General features: G+C 42.3%; 7 protein-coding genes across 7 annotated transcripts; 3 read left to right on the forward strand and 4 right to left on the reverse strand.

Annotated features, from left to right (window-relative positions):
• Positions 1–66: 66 nt before the first annotated feature.
• On the reverse strand, positions 67–5,343 carry RIM15 (protein kinase RIM15; the record flags this gene model as incomplete). Its single annotated transcript, XM_056227644.1, has 1 exon — positions 67–5,343. One exon carries the CDS (start codon positions 5,341–5,343, stop codon positions 67–69), a length of 5,277 nt encoding a protein of 1,758 aa, XP_056087445.1.
• A 776-nt stretch (positions 5,344–6,119) lies between these two features.
• HAC1 (transcription factor HAC1) lies at positions 6,120–7,098 on the forward strand (the record flags this gene model as incomplete). The annotated part of the gene is made up of 2 exons (XM_056227645.1): positions 6,120–6,780; positions 7,043–7,098. The coding sequence occupies 2 exons, from the start codon at positions 6,120–6,122 to the stop codon at positions 7,096–7,098; spliced, it is 717 nt and encodes a 238-aa protein (XP_056087446.1).
• A 648-nt stretch (positions 7,099–7,746) lies between these two features.
• AGX1 (alanine--glyoxylate transaminase) lies at positions 7,747–8,904 on the forward strand (the record flags this gene model as incomplete). The annotated part of the gene is made up of 1 exon (XM_056227646.1): positions 7,747–8,904. The coding sequence occupies one exon, from the start codon at positions 7,747–7,749 to the stop codon at positions 8,902–8,904; it is 1,158 nt and encodes a 385-aa protein (XP_056087447.1).
• A 56-nt stretch (positions 8,905–8,960) lies between these two features.
• Positions 8,961–10,067, reverse strand: CAK1 (cyclin-dependent protein kinase-activating kinase CAK1; the record flags this gene model as incomplete). The annotated part of the gene is made up of 1 exon (XM_056227647.1): positions 8,961–10,067. The coding sequence occupies one exon, from the start codon at positions 10,065–10,067 to the stop codon at positions 8,961–8,963; it is 1,107 nt and encodes a 368-aa protein (XP_056087448.1).
• Positions 10,068–10,252: 185 nt separating this feature from the next.
• Positions 10,253–11,122, reverse strand: CAF16 (putative ATP-binding cassette family ATPase CAF16; the record flags this gene model as incomplete). The annotated part of the gene is made up of 1 exon (XM_056227649.1): positions 10,253–11,122. The coding sequence occupies one exon, from the start codon at positions 11,120–11,122 to the stop codon at positions 10,253–10,255; it is 870 nt and encodes a 289-aa protein (XP_056087449.1).
• Positions 11,123–11,330: 208 nt separating this feature from the next.
• GYP8 (GTPase-activating protein GYP8) lies at positions 11,331–12,824 on the reverse strand (the record flags this gene model as incomplete). Its single annotated transcript, XM_056227650.1, has 1 exon — positions 11,331–12,824. The coding sequence occupies one exon, from the start codon at positions 12,822–12,824 to the stop codon at positions 11,331–11,333; it is 1,494 nt and encodes a 497-aa protein (XP_056087450.1).
• Positions 12,825–13,516: 692 nt separating this feature from the next.
• STE2 (alpha-factor pheromone receptor STE2) lies at positions 13,517–14,812 on the forward strand (the record flags this gene model as incomplete). The annotated part of the gene is made up of 1 exon (XM_056227651.1): positions 13,517–14,812. One exon carries the CDS (start codon positions 13,517–13,519, stop codon positions 14,810–14,812), a length of 1,296 nt encoding a protein of 431 aa, XP_056087451.1.
• Between the last annotated feature and the right edge of the window lie 137 nt (positions 14,813–14,949).

Genomic DNA, 14,949 nt, shown 5'->3' on the forward strand with positions numbered 1-14,949 from the left:
GTTTTCTTTCTTTCTCAGTTTTTTTTCTATATTTTATCCTCTTTTAATATCTTTGATTCGCGTTTATCAATGCGTCTCATCAGAATCACTCAATATGGTGTGCTCTTCATCTTCTTGGGACTTTTTTAAGGCATACTTAGCCACCAATTTTTTCAATTCATCAAGATTTACTGGTTTCTCTAACACATCATCAAAAACTTTACTCGTTATCGCTTCCTGAAAATAATTTGTAATTGCCACAATCGGCGTTGTTGAATTAGCACCATTTGTTTGTCTGAGCAGTTGAACAATATCAATAGCACCGAGCTTTGGAAGTTTTAAAGCCGTCATAATTAAATCAAAGCTTACACCACTCGTAGCCCTACTGACTAATTCATCACCAGCACCAACACTGACGACAGTACAGCCAAGGTTTTCTAAGTCTTTAGCGACACGATACCTATGAATTGGAATAGGCTCACAAACTAGGGCATCCATATGATATCCGATCTCAGAAGTACTGGAGCTCTTGCGGCCACTACGTCTCCTGTTTCTTAAAGAATTAACTCTTGATATAGCTTGCAATCTATCACTCTCGTCTGCAGATAAATCACTAGAATTAGTTCGTTGTGAAAAGCTCTTTGATAAAACTCTCTGCCTCGAAAAATATGAACTTGCGGTGTTAGTGTTAGCGGGCGATAATGGCGACTTGAATTTAGTCATAGTAGGGGAATCTGAACTATTTGTTGTCGTCTGTTGGCTATCCCCAATTAAGCTCCCTTTTCTTGACAATGTGGATGAATCAATGCTGATACTCCGTTCAGGAGAATATGATCTTGTTGAGAATGAATCTGACTTTAAAAAAGTCTTCGGGAAAGTACTAAATGTTGAAGGGGACCCAGATATAGTGGGCTTATGTATTTTCAATTTACCGGATGATGTAGTATTCGAGGCATTACTCCCTGATGTTGAGACATATCCATCTGAAGATGATCCTATCAAAGACGCAGAAGAGGTTCTTCTATGCACTCCCGGCTGTTCAGAAAAATGCTCACTTTTCAGTCTATTTATAGCATCTTTATTGGCTTTATCTAAGGCAGATAAATTCCTGAAATTGAAAGAACCAAATTCTGTTTGTGAATCATTCAACTTGCTTGACCTGCGATCTCTCATATGCGGGGGGATAGCCAAGGATAAATTCTTAAGATTGGGAGAATTCTTAGCACTAGCCGTAGTTGTACCAGTTCCACCTGGTGTGATATATCCGATTTCTTGTGGTACTGATTCCAATACGGAAGCAATACTGAGTTTGTTAACCGGAGTATGCGCACCAAAATCATGTACACAGCTGCTTGAATTGCTAGAGCCTCTATTATTCGTATTGCTCATTGATAGTCTACGGGATAAGACATTCCTATGATTTGGTGGTGGAGAAAGATTAGCCGCAGACAAGTCAGAAACATCAGTGCTATTACCATTTTTACCAAACAAGATATTCGCATTATCACTTTCGATATCGTCTCCAAAATCTTGGAGTTCCGCACCTCTGAGATCAAAATAATCTGTATCCTCTGGGTTATCTATTGTGGGGACAAAAGAAGCTTCCTCATCGTAAACGTGATCCCAATCGACATTCCTGAAATAAGGCTGGTCTTTAATTTCTTGAATCCCGCTAACACCTAACCTTTTGGAAGGATCTACAACCAGCAGTTTTTCAATTAGATCCTTCGCCTCTGGTGTTAGGAATTCTCGTTCTTCTTCCTCGTTTTTGAATTCTGGCCATTGAATAACCCCTGAAAGGATCTTCTTAAATACGGCATCAGGCGTTTCCGCATGGAATGGGGGGTAGCCTAAAAGCAATTCAAAAAATATGCAGCCAACTGACCACCAATCGCACTGCTTATTATCTTCACCTTTACCTTCAATAGTCTCTGGCGCCAAGTAATCGGGAGTCCCAAAAAATTTCTTATTTTGCTTGCTATCATCGGGATAAAACAGTGCCAGGTCTGAAGGGGCCGGTGAAACAGAAGCGTTGTTATTTGAACTGGCATTGGTATTAGTGGTTGTGGTTACGTCTAAAGATGATAAGTCATTGGAAAAGGACTTGTTTTCGGTGAGCGATTTTCTTCTAATAACATTGTTGGTATTCAGGCTTTGAGGATTTGCTAAGGGAGGTGTACTAGAACGGGATATATCAAGCAGGGAAAATGATAATTGAGATTCGCTTCTTCTTAAGGAGGCTGGGAGATCAATATTTGAACTTCCGTGAGACTTGTCCTTGCCACGGTAGTATGAAGGATAAATGACAGTACTTGAACTAGGTGTTGGTGTCATCGAATGGGAATTCGAGTTACTCGAGTGTTCAGAGTGATCGTATTGTTGGCCCAGCGACGATTTCTTGCTTTTATTATATGTCTTGTGGTCTGATGAGAAACTATCTGGGGTGGACACCTGAGAGTGGTTACTATTGTTCGCATTCATAGTAAAATTATTATTCACTGGATTATCGATGGGTAAAGTTGAACTGATACTTAGCGATGACTTATGTGGGATGAACTTGTGACGGCGAATTAGACCTGCTCTTGATAAACCGAAATCCGTTAATTTTACATGACCTGCATTATCAATTAATAAATTTTCAGGTTTTAAATCATGATGAATGATCCCATTTTGATGCATATCATCTACTCCGACTACAATTTCGGTCAGGTACTGTTTGGCCCACTGGTCAGGCAGATACCCCATCATCTTAATCAAAGTTGCTAGATCTCCACCAGGTAGGTACTCCATGACCAAGAACAGGTTATCTTTATTTTGGAAACTAGCAAATAATCTCGCAACGTATGGCTTGTCACTTTGGACCATCATGATGGCCCTTTCAGATTTGACATTTGTTACTTGATTTTTCGCAATCATATCTGATTTCCTTAAAACCTTTATGGCGAAATAGTCACCTGTGAGCTTTTTGCGTGCCAGATAGACACTGCCGTAAGCACCTTTACTGATTGGTTTCAAGATATCATAGTCCCTAATGCTGGGTGTCGGTGATTTGATGGTTTGGTTAGTGGCCAACAAAAGTGGCGATAATGGCAAATTTGGTGAATTTAACATTGCATTGTTGACGCTATCTGTCCTAGCAAGACTGGAAGGGTGCTGTTCTGGGGTTAAAAAATCCTTGGAGAATGTAAAGGGGGAAGATATTGGAGATTTGTCTTGAATCAGTTTGAAACTATTTGTTTGCTGCATAGAATGACTTGTTAAATTCCCGAATAATGGTGATCCGCGTCTTGGTGTTAATGAAATACTGGTCATTAATTTAGGCAACACTGAGTTTGTGGAGTTATTGCTATTATTTTTGAAGCCTGTAGTATTCGTTTGGGTAGAAGAGGTTATAGTGGTATCAGTGGAAGTTTCGGGTTGAAGGGAATCTTTATCTCTTGGGAACATTTCATTGGCGGCGTGTTCGTCACTATTTACATGCGAATATTCCATCTTTTGCCTTGGGGTTATGGATCTCGATCTAACCCCCAGTCTTGACGACGAGGAAGATGGTCTTTCCGAGTTCGTGGTCCGAGAAACAGTGGCGTTATCCGTACCATATTGTTCGATACTGCTACTCCTGCTATTTGTGTTATCATCTATATCAATGGATATCGTAGGTTCGACAGTTGAGTTCGGTATGATGTCAGCGTTTAGGTAGGCGTCCGAGAATAGCTCGTTAGAATTAATTTTTCTCTGAGGTGTGGGCAACTTCATAACAATGTTGTTACAACTACGGGGCAAGGGCGAAGGATGTCTGATATCATTGACACTAGAAGCTCCCTCGCTGGATGTGGAAGGGAAGGGAATAGGCTCCAAATGAGGTTTGGAGGAGGAATCAAGGGGCATACATTGATTGTGTTGGACTTGCAAGGGGGTAGAGGAGGAATATATGAGATTTTCTGCTTCTGGATCTTGAGGCAAGGGGGAATGGAAAGCGGACGAAGGTCTCATATTTATTGAGTGTGCTAGGGCAGCGTGCTTGTTTATCTCAATTTGTTCGCGTATCAGTTGGACCACGTAGTTATTGACCTCGTTTTTGATCTTCAGGGAGTAGGTCATTGCGTTATCCAACCTCAGAACGGCGTCCACTTTTTTCCTTGCCAGGTCCAAAGTGTCATGAATCAAAAGAGCTAAACCGGGATCTTGGTCATCATTGAGGAAGAATCTTGATTGCCACGACGTGACATTTTGGATGTTGTGGTTTGTTCTCGGAGAGAACTGGAAATAAGAATTCAAACTGACTGAATCCTTTTGGACGGGGAACTGGTCTAACAGAGCATTGTTGTTGTTATTATCCTGTGGGAATGTAGAGATACTCTGGTAGAGATCCGGCACCATTTCGCTAGGGTTTATACTTATGGCGGCGTGGCACAGCTCCCTCAGGGAATCCAGGACTTGGTTGAGGAAGTTGCTGGAACGTACTTGGAGCTGGGTGCCCTTATACTCCGAGTCCTTATTGAAGTTTGTCAAAATCGCCAATTGTTCGAGAAGATTGTCATGTAACAGTTGTATGAGCGATTCTGTTCTATGCTCGCAAACACAACTTTGCGAATGAGTCTCTAACCACCAGACGGGGACGAAGTTTTCACAAACCCGGCACAGTTCCATCTTGGGGAGGGGCAGATTGAACTCGTCCATGATCATTTCCAATCGTATTCTCTTCAAATACTGTATGAAGATCTTGGCGCCGAACCCGAGGGTTTTGGAGAACTCCTCAGGAAGTTGAATGACGATGTCGTCGCAATTATCGGACAACTGGATGACCATGTCATCCTGCGCGTCCTCGTTGGCATAGAAGTCCAACCAGTCGTTCGTGCGAGGCTTGACTATCCACATGGTGTGCGAGGGCAACTGCGTGTGGCTGTCCCTGATTAGAATACCGCGCGCCTCTAAGGTCGTTATGGTACTGTCATTGTCACAGCTCTCGCTGCCGCCCTCATCCGCGGTGGCCCTCACGTTGAACGTTATCGTGTAACTGGTGTCGTCATTCATAAGCAGCATGTCAGTGGCCTTTTGGAAGACGGCCTTATCTTGATCGGATCCGAGAACAAGGTCTGCAATGTATGTCGCAGAAGAGCCGTTATCATCAACGACTCCTATGATCGTATTCCATTGCGGTGAGCCATATCGCACTTTACCGTCCAGTTCCAACTCCAGGATCATACACGGATTCTTCTCTGTGGCCAGCTGCAGGTATTTTTCATAATTGGAGGAAGTCAATGAGCTCTGATTTGAATTCGATGATATCGGAGAGAGCTTGTTGATGCCAAGCCCCTCGTTCATAGCCTGAGATCCGCCTGCGACGTTATTCGTGTCGAACATCTCCTTTTCCTCTGCCAAGCTTATCTATTCTATCAAAAAGAGGCAAGAGAAATGGGAAAGGAAAAAAAGGGAAAAACACTAGATGAGATAGGAATTCAGTATAAGCACCCACCAGAACCTTTGCAGCACGGCTTCCAGAATTGATTAAGTGGATAGAAACCAAAAAAAAAAAAATTGGAAAAAAATAGTGGCAGATAACGAGAACTTGAGGTGTTGCAATGCGAACAACAGCTTAATCTACCATGAAAAAACAACAGCAAGTTGCTAAAAAAGTTGCATACTAAAGCTAATGCTCCCTCATTTCTTAGTTGAAAGTTTCCCTGCTCCCACAAAAAGCTAGGTGAAAGAAGCAAAAAAAAACAGTGGAAAAACAGTCACGTGGAGGAGATATATGCCCTAGGGCAAATTCGCAAAAGTCAGTAGGTTACGACGTTTATTGTGAGGATAAAAATAGAAGAGGCTTAGTAAAATGTAGGTCAGAAAATTGAACCCTATGGGTAAGTCGTATGATGTGATCTCTTTTCGTTTCTTTTTTTTTTCCCGGTGGTTTTGGACACCTTGTTCTCTTTTATTCTCGTTCGCTTTTTTGCTATATATTAGAAGACGTTAAGAACAATGAAATAAAAAAAAAAGAAAACAGTTGGTAGATGCAGAAAGTTTTTTCTTGTTCATGTCTTGCTTTTGCTTCTTCTTGTCTATCTTGCCAAGGCTTTAATTCTCTGTCAAAATAGCAAAACTCCTCCCCCCTCCCCCCACGCATCCAACTTCCCGCAACAATGGAAATGACTGATTTTGAACTTACCAGCAATTCGCAATCGAACCTGGCTATTCCTACCAACTTCAAATCGACTCTGCCCCCAAGGAAAAGAGCCAAGACGAAGGAGGAAAAGGAACAGCGAAGAATCGAGCGAATCCTGAGAAACAGAAGAGCTGCTCACCAGAGCAGGGAAAAAAAGAGACTGCATCTGCAGTACCTCGAGAAGAAGTGTTCTCTTTTGGAAAATCTACTGAATAGCGTCGATCTTGAGAAATTGGCCGGCCACGAGGACGTGTTGAACTGCGGTCGCGACGCCTTTGTTGCCTCCCTTGACGAGTACAGAGACTTTCAGAGCTCAAAAGATACGTCACTGGACACCAGGGCCAGTTCGCACTCCTCGTCCGACACATTCACACCTTCACCATTGAACTGCACACTGGAGCCCGCGACAATGTCGCCCAAAAGTATGCGCGATTCTTCCTCGGACCAGGAGACATCGTGGGAGCTGCAGATGTTCAAGACGGAAAATCTACCAGAATCCACCACACTGCCTGCCGTGGAAAACAACAATTTGTTCGACACGGTAGCCTCGCCGTTGGCCGATCCGCTTTGCGACGAGATAGCTGAGAATAGTCTGCCCTTTGATAATTCAATTGATCTTGACAATTGGCGTAATCCAGCCGTGATTACGATGACCAGGAAACTGCACTGAACAATATTACCGACCCGAACTTTTGCATTTTGCTTCTTTTTTTCTTTTTTTTTTTTTTGGGTTTTTATTTAATCGTGGTTCTTCAATGGGGGAGGAGTCGATTAAAGTACCTTCACAGGAAGCAGAATGCAAGAATACCGGGGAAGTTATCTATGCCAGTTTTTCCTGAACAAAAAGAGCCTTCTTTCCTCCTATTTTCAGGGGAAAGCTGGGCTTGCTTGTACTGTCCGAAGCGCAGTCAGGTTTGAACTCATTTGAATTAAACGATTTCTTCATCACTTCGTGAAGACAATCGTAAGGGCATACTTATTTCATTCTACTTTATTTTTCTTTTTTTCGCTATTATTACTGTCGGTGGGTTTTTTCGTATATATATATTTTTCTTTTTTGTTTAGTGGTTTCTACCGGCTGCTCTCCAGTTAGCGTCTACTACTACAGCTGAAGAAGAAGAGACTTGCCAAGAATGCATACGTGACGTTGGCGCGCCCTCCTGCAACCATTCATTTGTGGTGACCGGGCAGCGACACTGAACATAGCTCTTGGACGAAGATTCTTTTTCGACTACAAGGACGTTTGCTGGTACGGGATTCCGTCCAACGAGCCACGCTCTTATCTGTCTTTCTATATAAAATTTATTCATATAAAACCATAAAGAATTCTTGATGTGCCCTTGGCTGGGCAGCTTTTCAGTTTTGGCCTTGTTAACGCCGCTTTGTTCTCCGCAATATCCCTCCCCTAACTCCGGGCCAATTAATGATAACCATACGATATCAAGCATGTTTGATGGAACGTTCGTTAGTCACACCGTCACGGCCACGGTTCTCACTAGTGGTCCTCGAGGATTCTTCCTTTTCGACCTTATATAACTGCGCTTCTTGAGCACCACAACACAACACACACGTAATCTCTGCTTCCTGGCTTATGCTCGCCAAACATGACTAACTCTGTAGATACGCTGCTGATTCCGGGCCCCATTATCCTTAGTGAAACGGTCCAGAAGGCTCTGGACGTGCCCTCCCTAGGCCATACCTCTCCCGAGTTCGTCTCCATTTTCGAAAGAGTTTTGAAGAACACCAGAGCCGTGTTCAATTCCGCTGCTGCCTCCAAGTCTCAGCCCTTTGTGCTTGCCGGCTCTGGTACGCTGGGCTGGGACCTGTTTGCCTCGAACTTCATTCTTTCTGAGGCGCCCAACAAGAACGTGTTGGTCGTGTCCACTGGGACATTTTCTGACCGGTTTGCGGATTGCCTGCGTAGCTACGGTGCCCAAGTAGACGTTGTTGGGCCTCTCAAGATAGGCGAATCTCTTCCCTCAGAACTGCTCACTGAGAAGTTGTCAGAGAAGAAGTACGGCGCCGTTACAGTGACTCATGTTGACACTTCTACGGCGGTGCTGTCCGATTTGAAGGCCATTTCGCAGGCCATCAAGCGCGTTTCGCCGGAAACGTTCTTCGTGGTCGACGCCGTGTGCTCTATTGGGTGTGAAGAGTTTGAATTCGACGACTGGGGGGTGGATTTCGCCTTAACCGCATCCCAGAAGGCCATTGGCGCACCAGCAGGCCTCTCCATCTCGCTGTGTAGCAGCAGGTTTATGGAGTATGCGCTTGACGACAGACAGAACGGACAGGTCCGAGGCTATTTCTCGTCCTTGAGGAGATGGACCCCAATAATGCAAAGCTACGAGGCTGGTAAGGGTGCGTACTTCGCAACGCCACCGGTGCAACTGATCAATAGCCTCGACGTCGCTTTGAAAGAGATCCTTGGCGAGGGGTTGACCAAGAGGTGGGATTTGCACCGTGAAATGAGCGACTGGTTCAAAGACAGTCTGGTCAATGGCTTGCAATTGACATCCGTGTCAAAGTACCCTTCAAACATGTCTGCGCACGGTTTGACCGCCGTGTACGTTGCCGATCCTCCCAGCGTTATTGCGTTTCTGAAGTCCCATGGTGTAGTTATAGCCGGTGGCATCCACAAGGACATCGGGCCCAAGTACATCCGCATTGGACACATGGGTGTAACCGCTTGCAACAAGAACTTACCGTACATGAAGAACTGCTTCGACTTGATAAAGTTGGCTCTTCAGAGGAAGAAATGATTACACAGTACTCATGTGCGCGTATATATATCTATATACTATTAATATATTCTTTTTCATGGCTTTTCCAACTCTTGCAAGATTCTATGGCAATCCCATCTCCCGCTTGGTGAAAATGACACAATCCCCATGATACAGTCAATGAACTTTTGCTTGACTTTCACGTCCGCAACTTCATCCAGTCGAGGCATGATTTTCTTTATTGTACTAATCTGGACATCCTTTACCTGGTCCAGTATATAGTTACCGTCACCATCCGCACCAAACATACCGACAAATGCATCAACAGACCCATGTTGCGCAACCACTTCCCATTGTTGAATAGATGGTATGCCCAATTTCTCGAAAATCGAACAAATCAATCTGAAGTCGCTTCCATCCGAGTTTGTGTCGTCACTTCCATCGTCAATCATCGCCGGAACATGCCCCATACGGTCCGTTTCTCTCTGGAACCATTGGGAGATGATTATCAGTAATGACCAAACGTCCACACCACCATCGTAGCATTTCACACCGAACAAAACTTCCGGTGCCTTGTATATTCCTGTGCTTATATCAGTGATCTTACTATCCATGGGCTCTAAATTTGTCTGTGACATGCTTTCCATGTCGTACGAGATACCAAAATCGATGATGTATAACTGTGGAGGCGCTGGCGTTGCGGCCTGGGTTGTCAGCATGATGTTTTGCGGTTTGATATCACGATGGATAATCTTGTTATCATGTAAAAATGCAATCCCCCCCACCAGTTGCCGGAAAAAGGACAGGCAGTACCGGTTCACATCCAGCCGGTTGATGTATCTGTCAACTGGCGGATTCGCAACGGCTTCGGTGGTGGGATTCAACAAGTCATAATATGGATTATTTTTTCTTCTATCTTTTCTATACTGCGATTGCATAAATTCATAAAGATTCATTTCTTCGAAGGGGAATAGCAGCAGTAGATCACCTCCGATGATCTTGGACTCTAGCAGTGGTAAGATGTGCCGGCATTCGGTGCCCACTTTGTGTAATATCGATAATTCGAATTTGGCATTATGTGGCGGGATATCGAAATCTTGTGCCAAACATTTGATGGCATATGTATTTGATCTGTAAATTCTAGCGGTTCTTGTCGAGCTGACCAATTGACAACGTGTAAGCTCTATACCATCTAACAACATCAGGATGCGTGTGTACAGTTTATTGTCTCCCCTCCTCGCTGTATGTTTTTCTTTATGGGCTTCGTTTGTTTTTGTTTTTTGGGATCACAAACTAATTCTTTAACTCATTAGATCAAATCGCAGTTTCCCCCCACCTTACTTATGTACTTTCTATACAAGCTTTTGGGGTTATATACGCTTATTATCTATATACCTATCTCTTTCTCTGGAATTTGATTATCACGTTTCAACCATTCCAATGCCAATGGATGTAGACTGTTCACTTTACTGATAAGGACCTTATTACTGCTGTCATCGAAAGCAACTTGCCCATTGACTTTAGCGTTGACTACCTCGGAAAACTCCACGTCCTTGAGAAAATTCAACTCATTCACAATCCTACCTGCTTTCATATGATACACTTGGTGGGGCCATTTAGCTAAGCCATCAAAAATATGCGTAGCGTAAACTACTGAGCATCTTCTAGTTTCGGTCTCCCATTTCAAGAACTCTAACAATCTTGCTCTGGCAATAACATCCAAATCCACAGTGACCTCATCAAGTAGCAAAACTCTCCACGGTTTCAAAAGACCCATAGCCAATTGCACTCTCCTCTTTTGCCCATCACTCAATCTGTGCATTCTCCAACGCAAATCGATGTCCAGGATTCTGACCAATCTTTCGCCTCTTTCTCTGAAATATTCGAACCCAATACTCTCTAATAGTTCTAAAACGCCAATATCCCTATTAATGATGCTCATATGGCACCATTCCGTACCCAAATAAGTGGTCGTTTGGTAATTCGTGGAATCCTCAGCACTTTCGTCGTCGTCCACTTGATTCATAGACAAAGGACTAAACGGGTCAAGACCATTCACCATGATCTTACCGTCAAGACAAAGATGTTTGCCACTCAATAATTTCAAAAGTGTGGATTTACCGGCACCATTCGCTCCCACAACTAAAGACCTTGTGTTCCATGGGATTTTCAAATCGATATCAACAACAGATGGATCAGAGCTTTCCTTGAATTTATACGTTAAATTACGTACTTCAACAGCAAGTTGGGACACCATTCTAATAGTGATCTAATTACTTGTTCTTTTCAAGGGAGTTTTTGATTTTTTACGTTTAAAATCTCTCTTTTAATTTTTCATTTTCCTTATTTAAGTCACCTTCGAAGAATTTTCCGCAGAGAAAATAAGAAGCTTCTCATAATAGAGAGTACGATTTTGATAGTTGCGAAGTTCTATCTTGCCATATGTATAGAAAATATGTTACATGTTATCTATTTTGATGCCCCAGCTTCAAAATGTCCTTTATTGGATCCATCCAGATGTGATTGACGTCATGCAAATTCATATGCATATGCGACAACTCTTTCAACTTTGTAGAAATCATGTACCGTAGACTGAGCAATAAACTCAGTGACCTCGTAGTCTGCAATTGGTACAGGATAGCTAGAATTCCAATTAATAAAGAAATTTTACCCAACTTGTTATATTTGGAGGGTAAAAAATGGCCAAGTCGCTTGAATAAAGCCCTCGTCTTCGATTTAGTGGTGACTCCACGGTATTTTTCCTTCTTATAACGCTCGTTCATTTTTGTTTGTTCGTTTAGATAGAATATGATGGTATCCATATCGAAACTTCTAGGCTTGCCATACGCTGTATTCAGCAACGTGCTATATTTGTTTAGATGCACCCTTTTCAAGACCTTCTTGCTGGCGCTTGTGGAATGGTCTCTAGTTATCTGCAGGACTTCCTCCCAAAGCGATTCATCACATAGTTTTTCTTGTAAAACCGTTTGTATGGCACCATGACGCAAATCGAAGTCGTTTTCGAAAACATCAGAATTAGCTTCTATGTGCTTCAGAATTTCAGGCGCATTTTGCAAAAGCAAGTTTTTGTATATGATCAAGGGTATATGCATGGATTGCAAGGATATGGTCATATCAAATATCTGGAAAAGAATTTTATGAAGATTGGTGTCGCCGCTATTAATCGGTTTCAAATTGTGTGCGAAGATTGTCAATATGGATCCAATGGCGAAAAGGGGTTCATTTTCGTCGAATTTGAATACGTTGTAGAATTTCAGATTAGACTCCTTTATCAATGAAGAGATCAATCTCAACTGTTCAAATGAGAAATCTAGCGAGTCCATCATAAAATCTCTCAAATATAATAACGTAAATGATTCAACACAATAAAATAATCTTTCCATGTCGATTTGATCTCGCAATGAGAGGGTCTTCCATTCTAGCGCATTATCTTCCACAACATTCGAACTAAAACATATGATGAAGACAGATACAATGTCATGATAACCTTGGTAATAATTTAAAGTCGGGTACTTTCTCAGTATACCGGTGATCAGTTCCACCAGCAACGCTTTCAATTGTAACTTTAAGTTCTTGTTGGAAATCCCACCAAAAGATCTTTCTGCATCCAAAATCACCTGTCCCTCGTCCTTATGCTTATCTACTGGTGGAATGTATTCTGCTGAACCATCAATATACAACTGCGACGCCAACAATTCATACCAACAATCCTTTCGGAGTGAGTTGGAGACAAATCCCAGTGGTCCCAACCCCATACATCTCAACAAACGAACATTTTTTTCTTTCAACAACTTCGATATCGCTTTTCCTTTCTGTTCTTCTGCCTTTTCGCTGTTTGAACCAATAAGCGATTGAAAATAGGCATCAAAATCTTTTCCTGCTATCGCATCCTTATCATGATTGCTGTGGCTAGTGTTAAAGAACGACCGTAGTGACATTGTACTTTGCTAGTTGCTGTTTTTGATTATCTCATCTCTTTCATCATCTTTTATTTCTTCTCTGCAATACTTGTTACAGATAATCTCCCCTTCCCAGAGAGAAAAACAAAAAATTACAGTTACGAAACCTCAAGACAGGCTTTAGCACCAGAGGCCCAGGGCTAACAGCGCAAAAGTAATCGGAATGGAACCTGGCTCGACTCCAAAGTGTCTGCAGATATGTATTTCAACATCCCCATGGGGCCCGAGCAAGTGATTTAATCTACCAAGACACCCAATGCTACATACGTAGGTCCTTTGTGCGTACGTAATACGGCCTGGAACAAATAGGGAGAACCAAAATGCTTCAGCGTGAAACGATGGTACCTGCTGTGGATCCAAACAGACTGTTATCTTTTGCTTATGGCCGTTTGAGACCTGCGCACGCACTTCGCTGACTGAAGGAAGTTTGAGCCATGTATATTTCCTAATTAGGTAATTACATGATGAAACATACATGAAAAAGAAAAAATTAAACTTTTTTTTGCATATTCTCGAGGTTATTTTCCATCACTGGAGTAATATTTAAGAAGTATTACAAGTGCCTCATTTAGTTTTGGAGTTACATTGTTTTCTTCCTTTCCTTTCCGCTTGCTGTAGCTCAAATTCTGATATGCTTTTTTAAAAATGCACAACTTACAACAACCATATAAATGTCTGGCACAACACCTTCATTAAGCGATCTGTTTTATGATCCAACGTATAATCCAGGTCTCAGCATCATTGATTACACTTCTATATATGGAAACGGGACCACTATCACGTTCGATGAGTTGCAGGGCTTAGTCAACAGTACGGTTACTCAGGCTATCATGTTCGGTGTCAGGTGTGGCGCGGCCGCATTGACTTTGATTGTTATGTGGATGATATCGAGAAGCAAAAAGACACCAATCTTTATTATTAATCAAGTTTCATTACTTTTAATTCTTTTGCATTCTGCCCTCTATTTCAAATATTTACTCTCTAATTACTCGTCAGTGACTTATGCCCTCACTGGGTTTCCTCAATTCATCAGCAGAGGCGACGTTCATGTTTATGGTGCTACAAATATTATTCAAGTGTTGCTAGTGGCTTCTATTGAGACCTCATTAGTGTTTCAGATCAAGGTTATCTTCACAGGTGACAATTTCAAAAAGATGGGCTTAATGTTGACATCAACATCCTTCACCCTGGGGCTTGCTACAGTAATCATGTATTTCGTGAGTGCTGTTAAGGGCATGATTGCAACTTACCAAGATGTCGGTGCAACTCAAAATAAATATTTCAATGCGTCCACCATCCTACTAGCATCCTCGATCAACTTCATGTCATTTGTCCTGGTAGTTAAATTGATTCTGGCCGTAAGATCGAGAAGGTTCCTTGGTCTTAAGCAATTTGACAGTTTTCATATTTTACTTATCATGTCTTGTCAGTCTTTGCTGGTTCCATCAGTGATATTCATTCTCGCATACAGTTTGAAACCGAACCAAGGTACAGACGTTTTAACTACCGTTGCCACATTATTAGCCGTTTTGTCTTTGCCATTATCATCAATGTGGGCGACAGCCGCCAACAACGCATCTAAGACAAATACTATCACTTCAGATTTTACAACTTCAACAGATAGATTCTATCCAGGCGCACCTTCCAGTTTCCGAACTGACAGCATCAACAATGATGCAAAAAGCAGCCTTAGAAGTAGATTGTATGACTTATACCCTAGAAAGAAAGAATCGATATCAGATAAACATTCGGAAAAAACTTTTGTGGTTGAGGCTGCTGATGACATAGAAAAGAATCAGTTTTATCAACTTCCTACACCTACAAGTTCCAAGAAGACAAGGGCAGGGCCCTTTGCTGATACAAGCTATAACGAAGTGGATAGTGAACGTGTCGACATGTACACTCCCAATACAGCTGCCGACGAAGAAGCAAGAAGGTTTTGGACTGAAGACAGTGACCGCCTATGAGCAAATTTCTTTGGGTTTAGAAGTGAGGTGGGGTCCCGTAAGCTTTGTGACAAAATTACCATTGAATTGACTTATTTGTTTTCATATCATTTTTCCGTTCTTTTGATAATATTTAAACTCCTTTACATAATATATAG

The sequence above is a fragment of the Saccharomyces kudriavzevii genome (assembly GCF_947243775.1).
Source record: "Saccharomyces kudriavzevii IFO 1802 strain IFO1802 genome assembly, chromosome: 6".
Classification (NCBI taxonomy): domain Eukaryota; kingdom Fungi; phylum Ascomycota; class Saccharomycetes; order Saccharomycetales; family Saccharomycetaceae; genus Saccharomyces; species Saccharomyces kudriavzevii.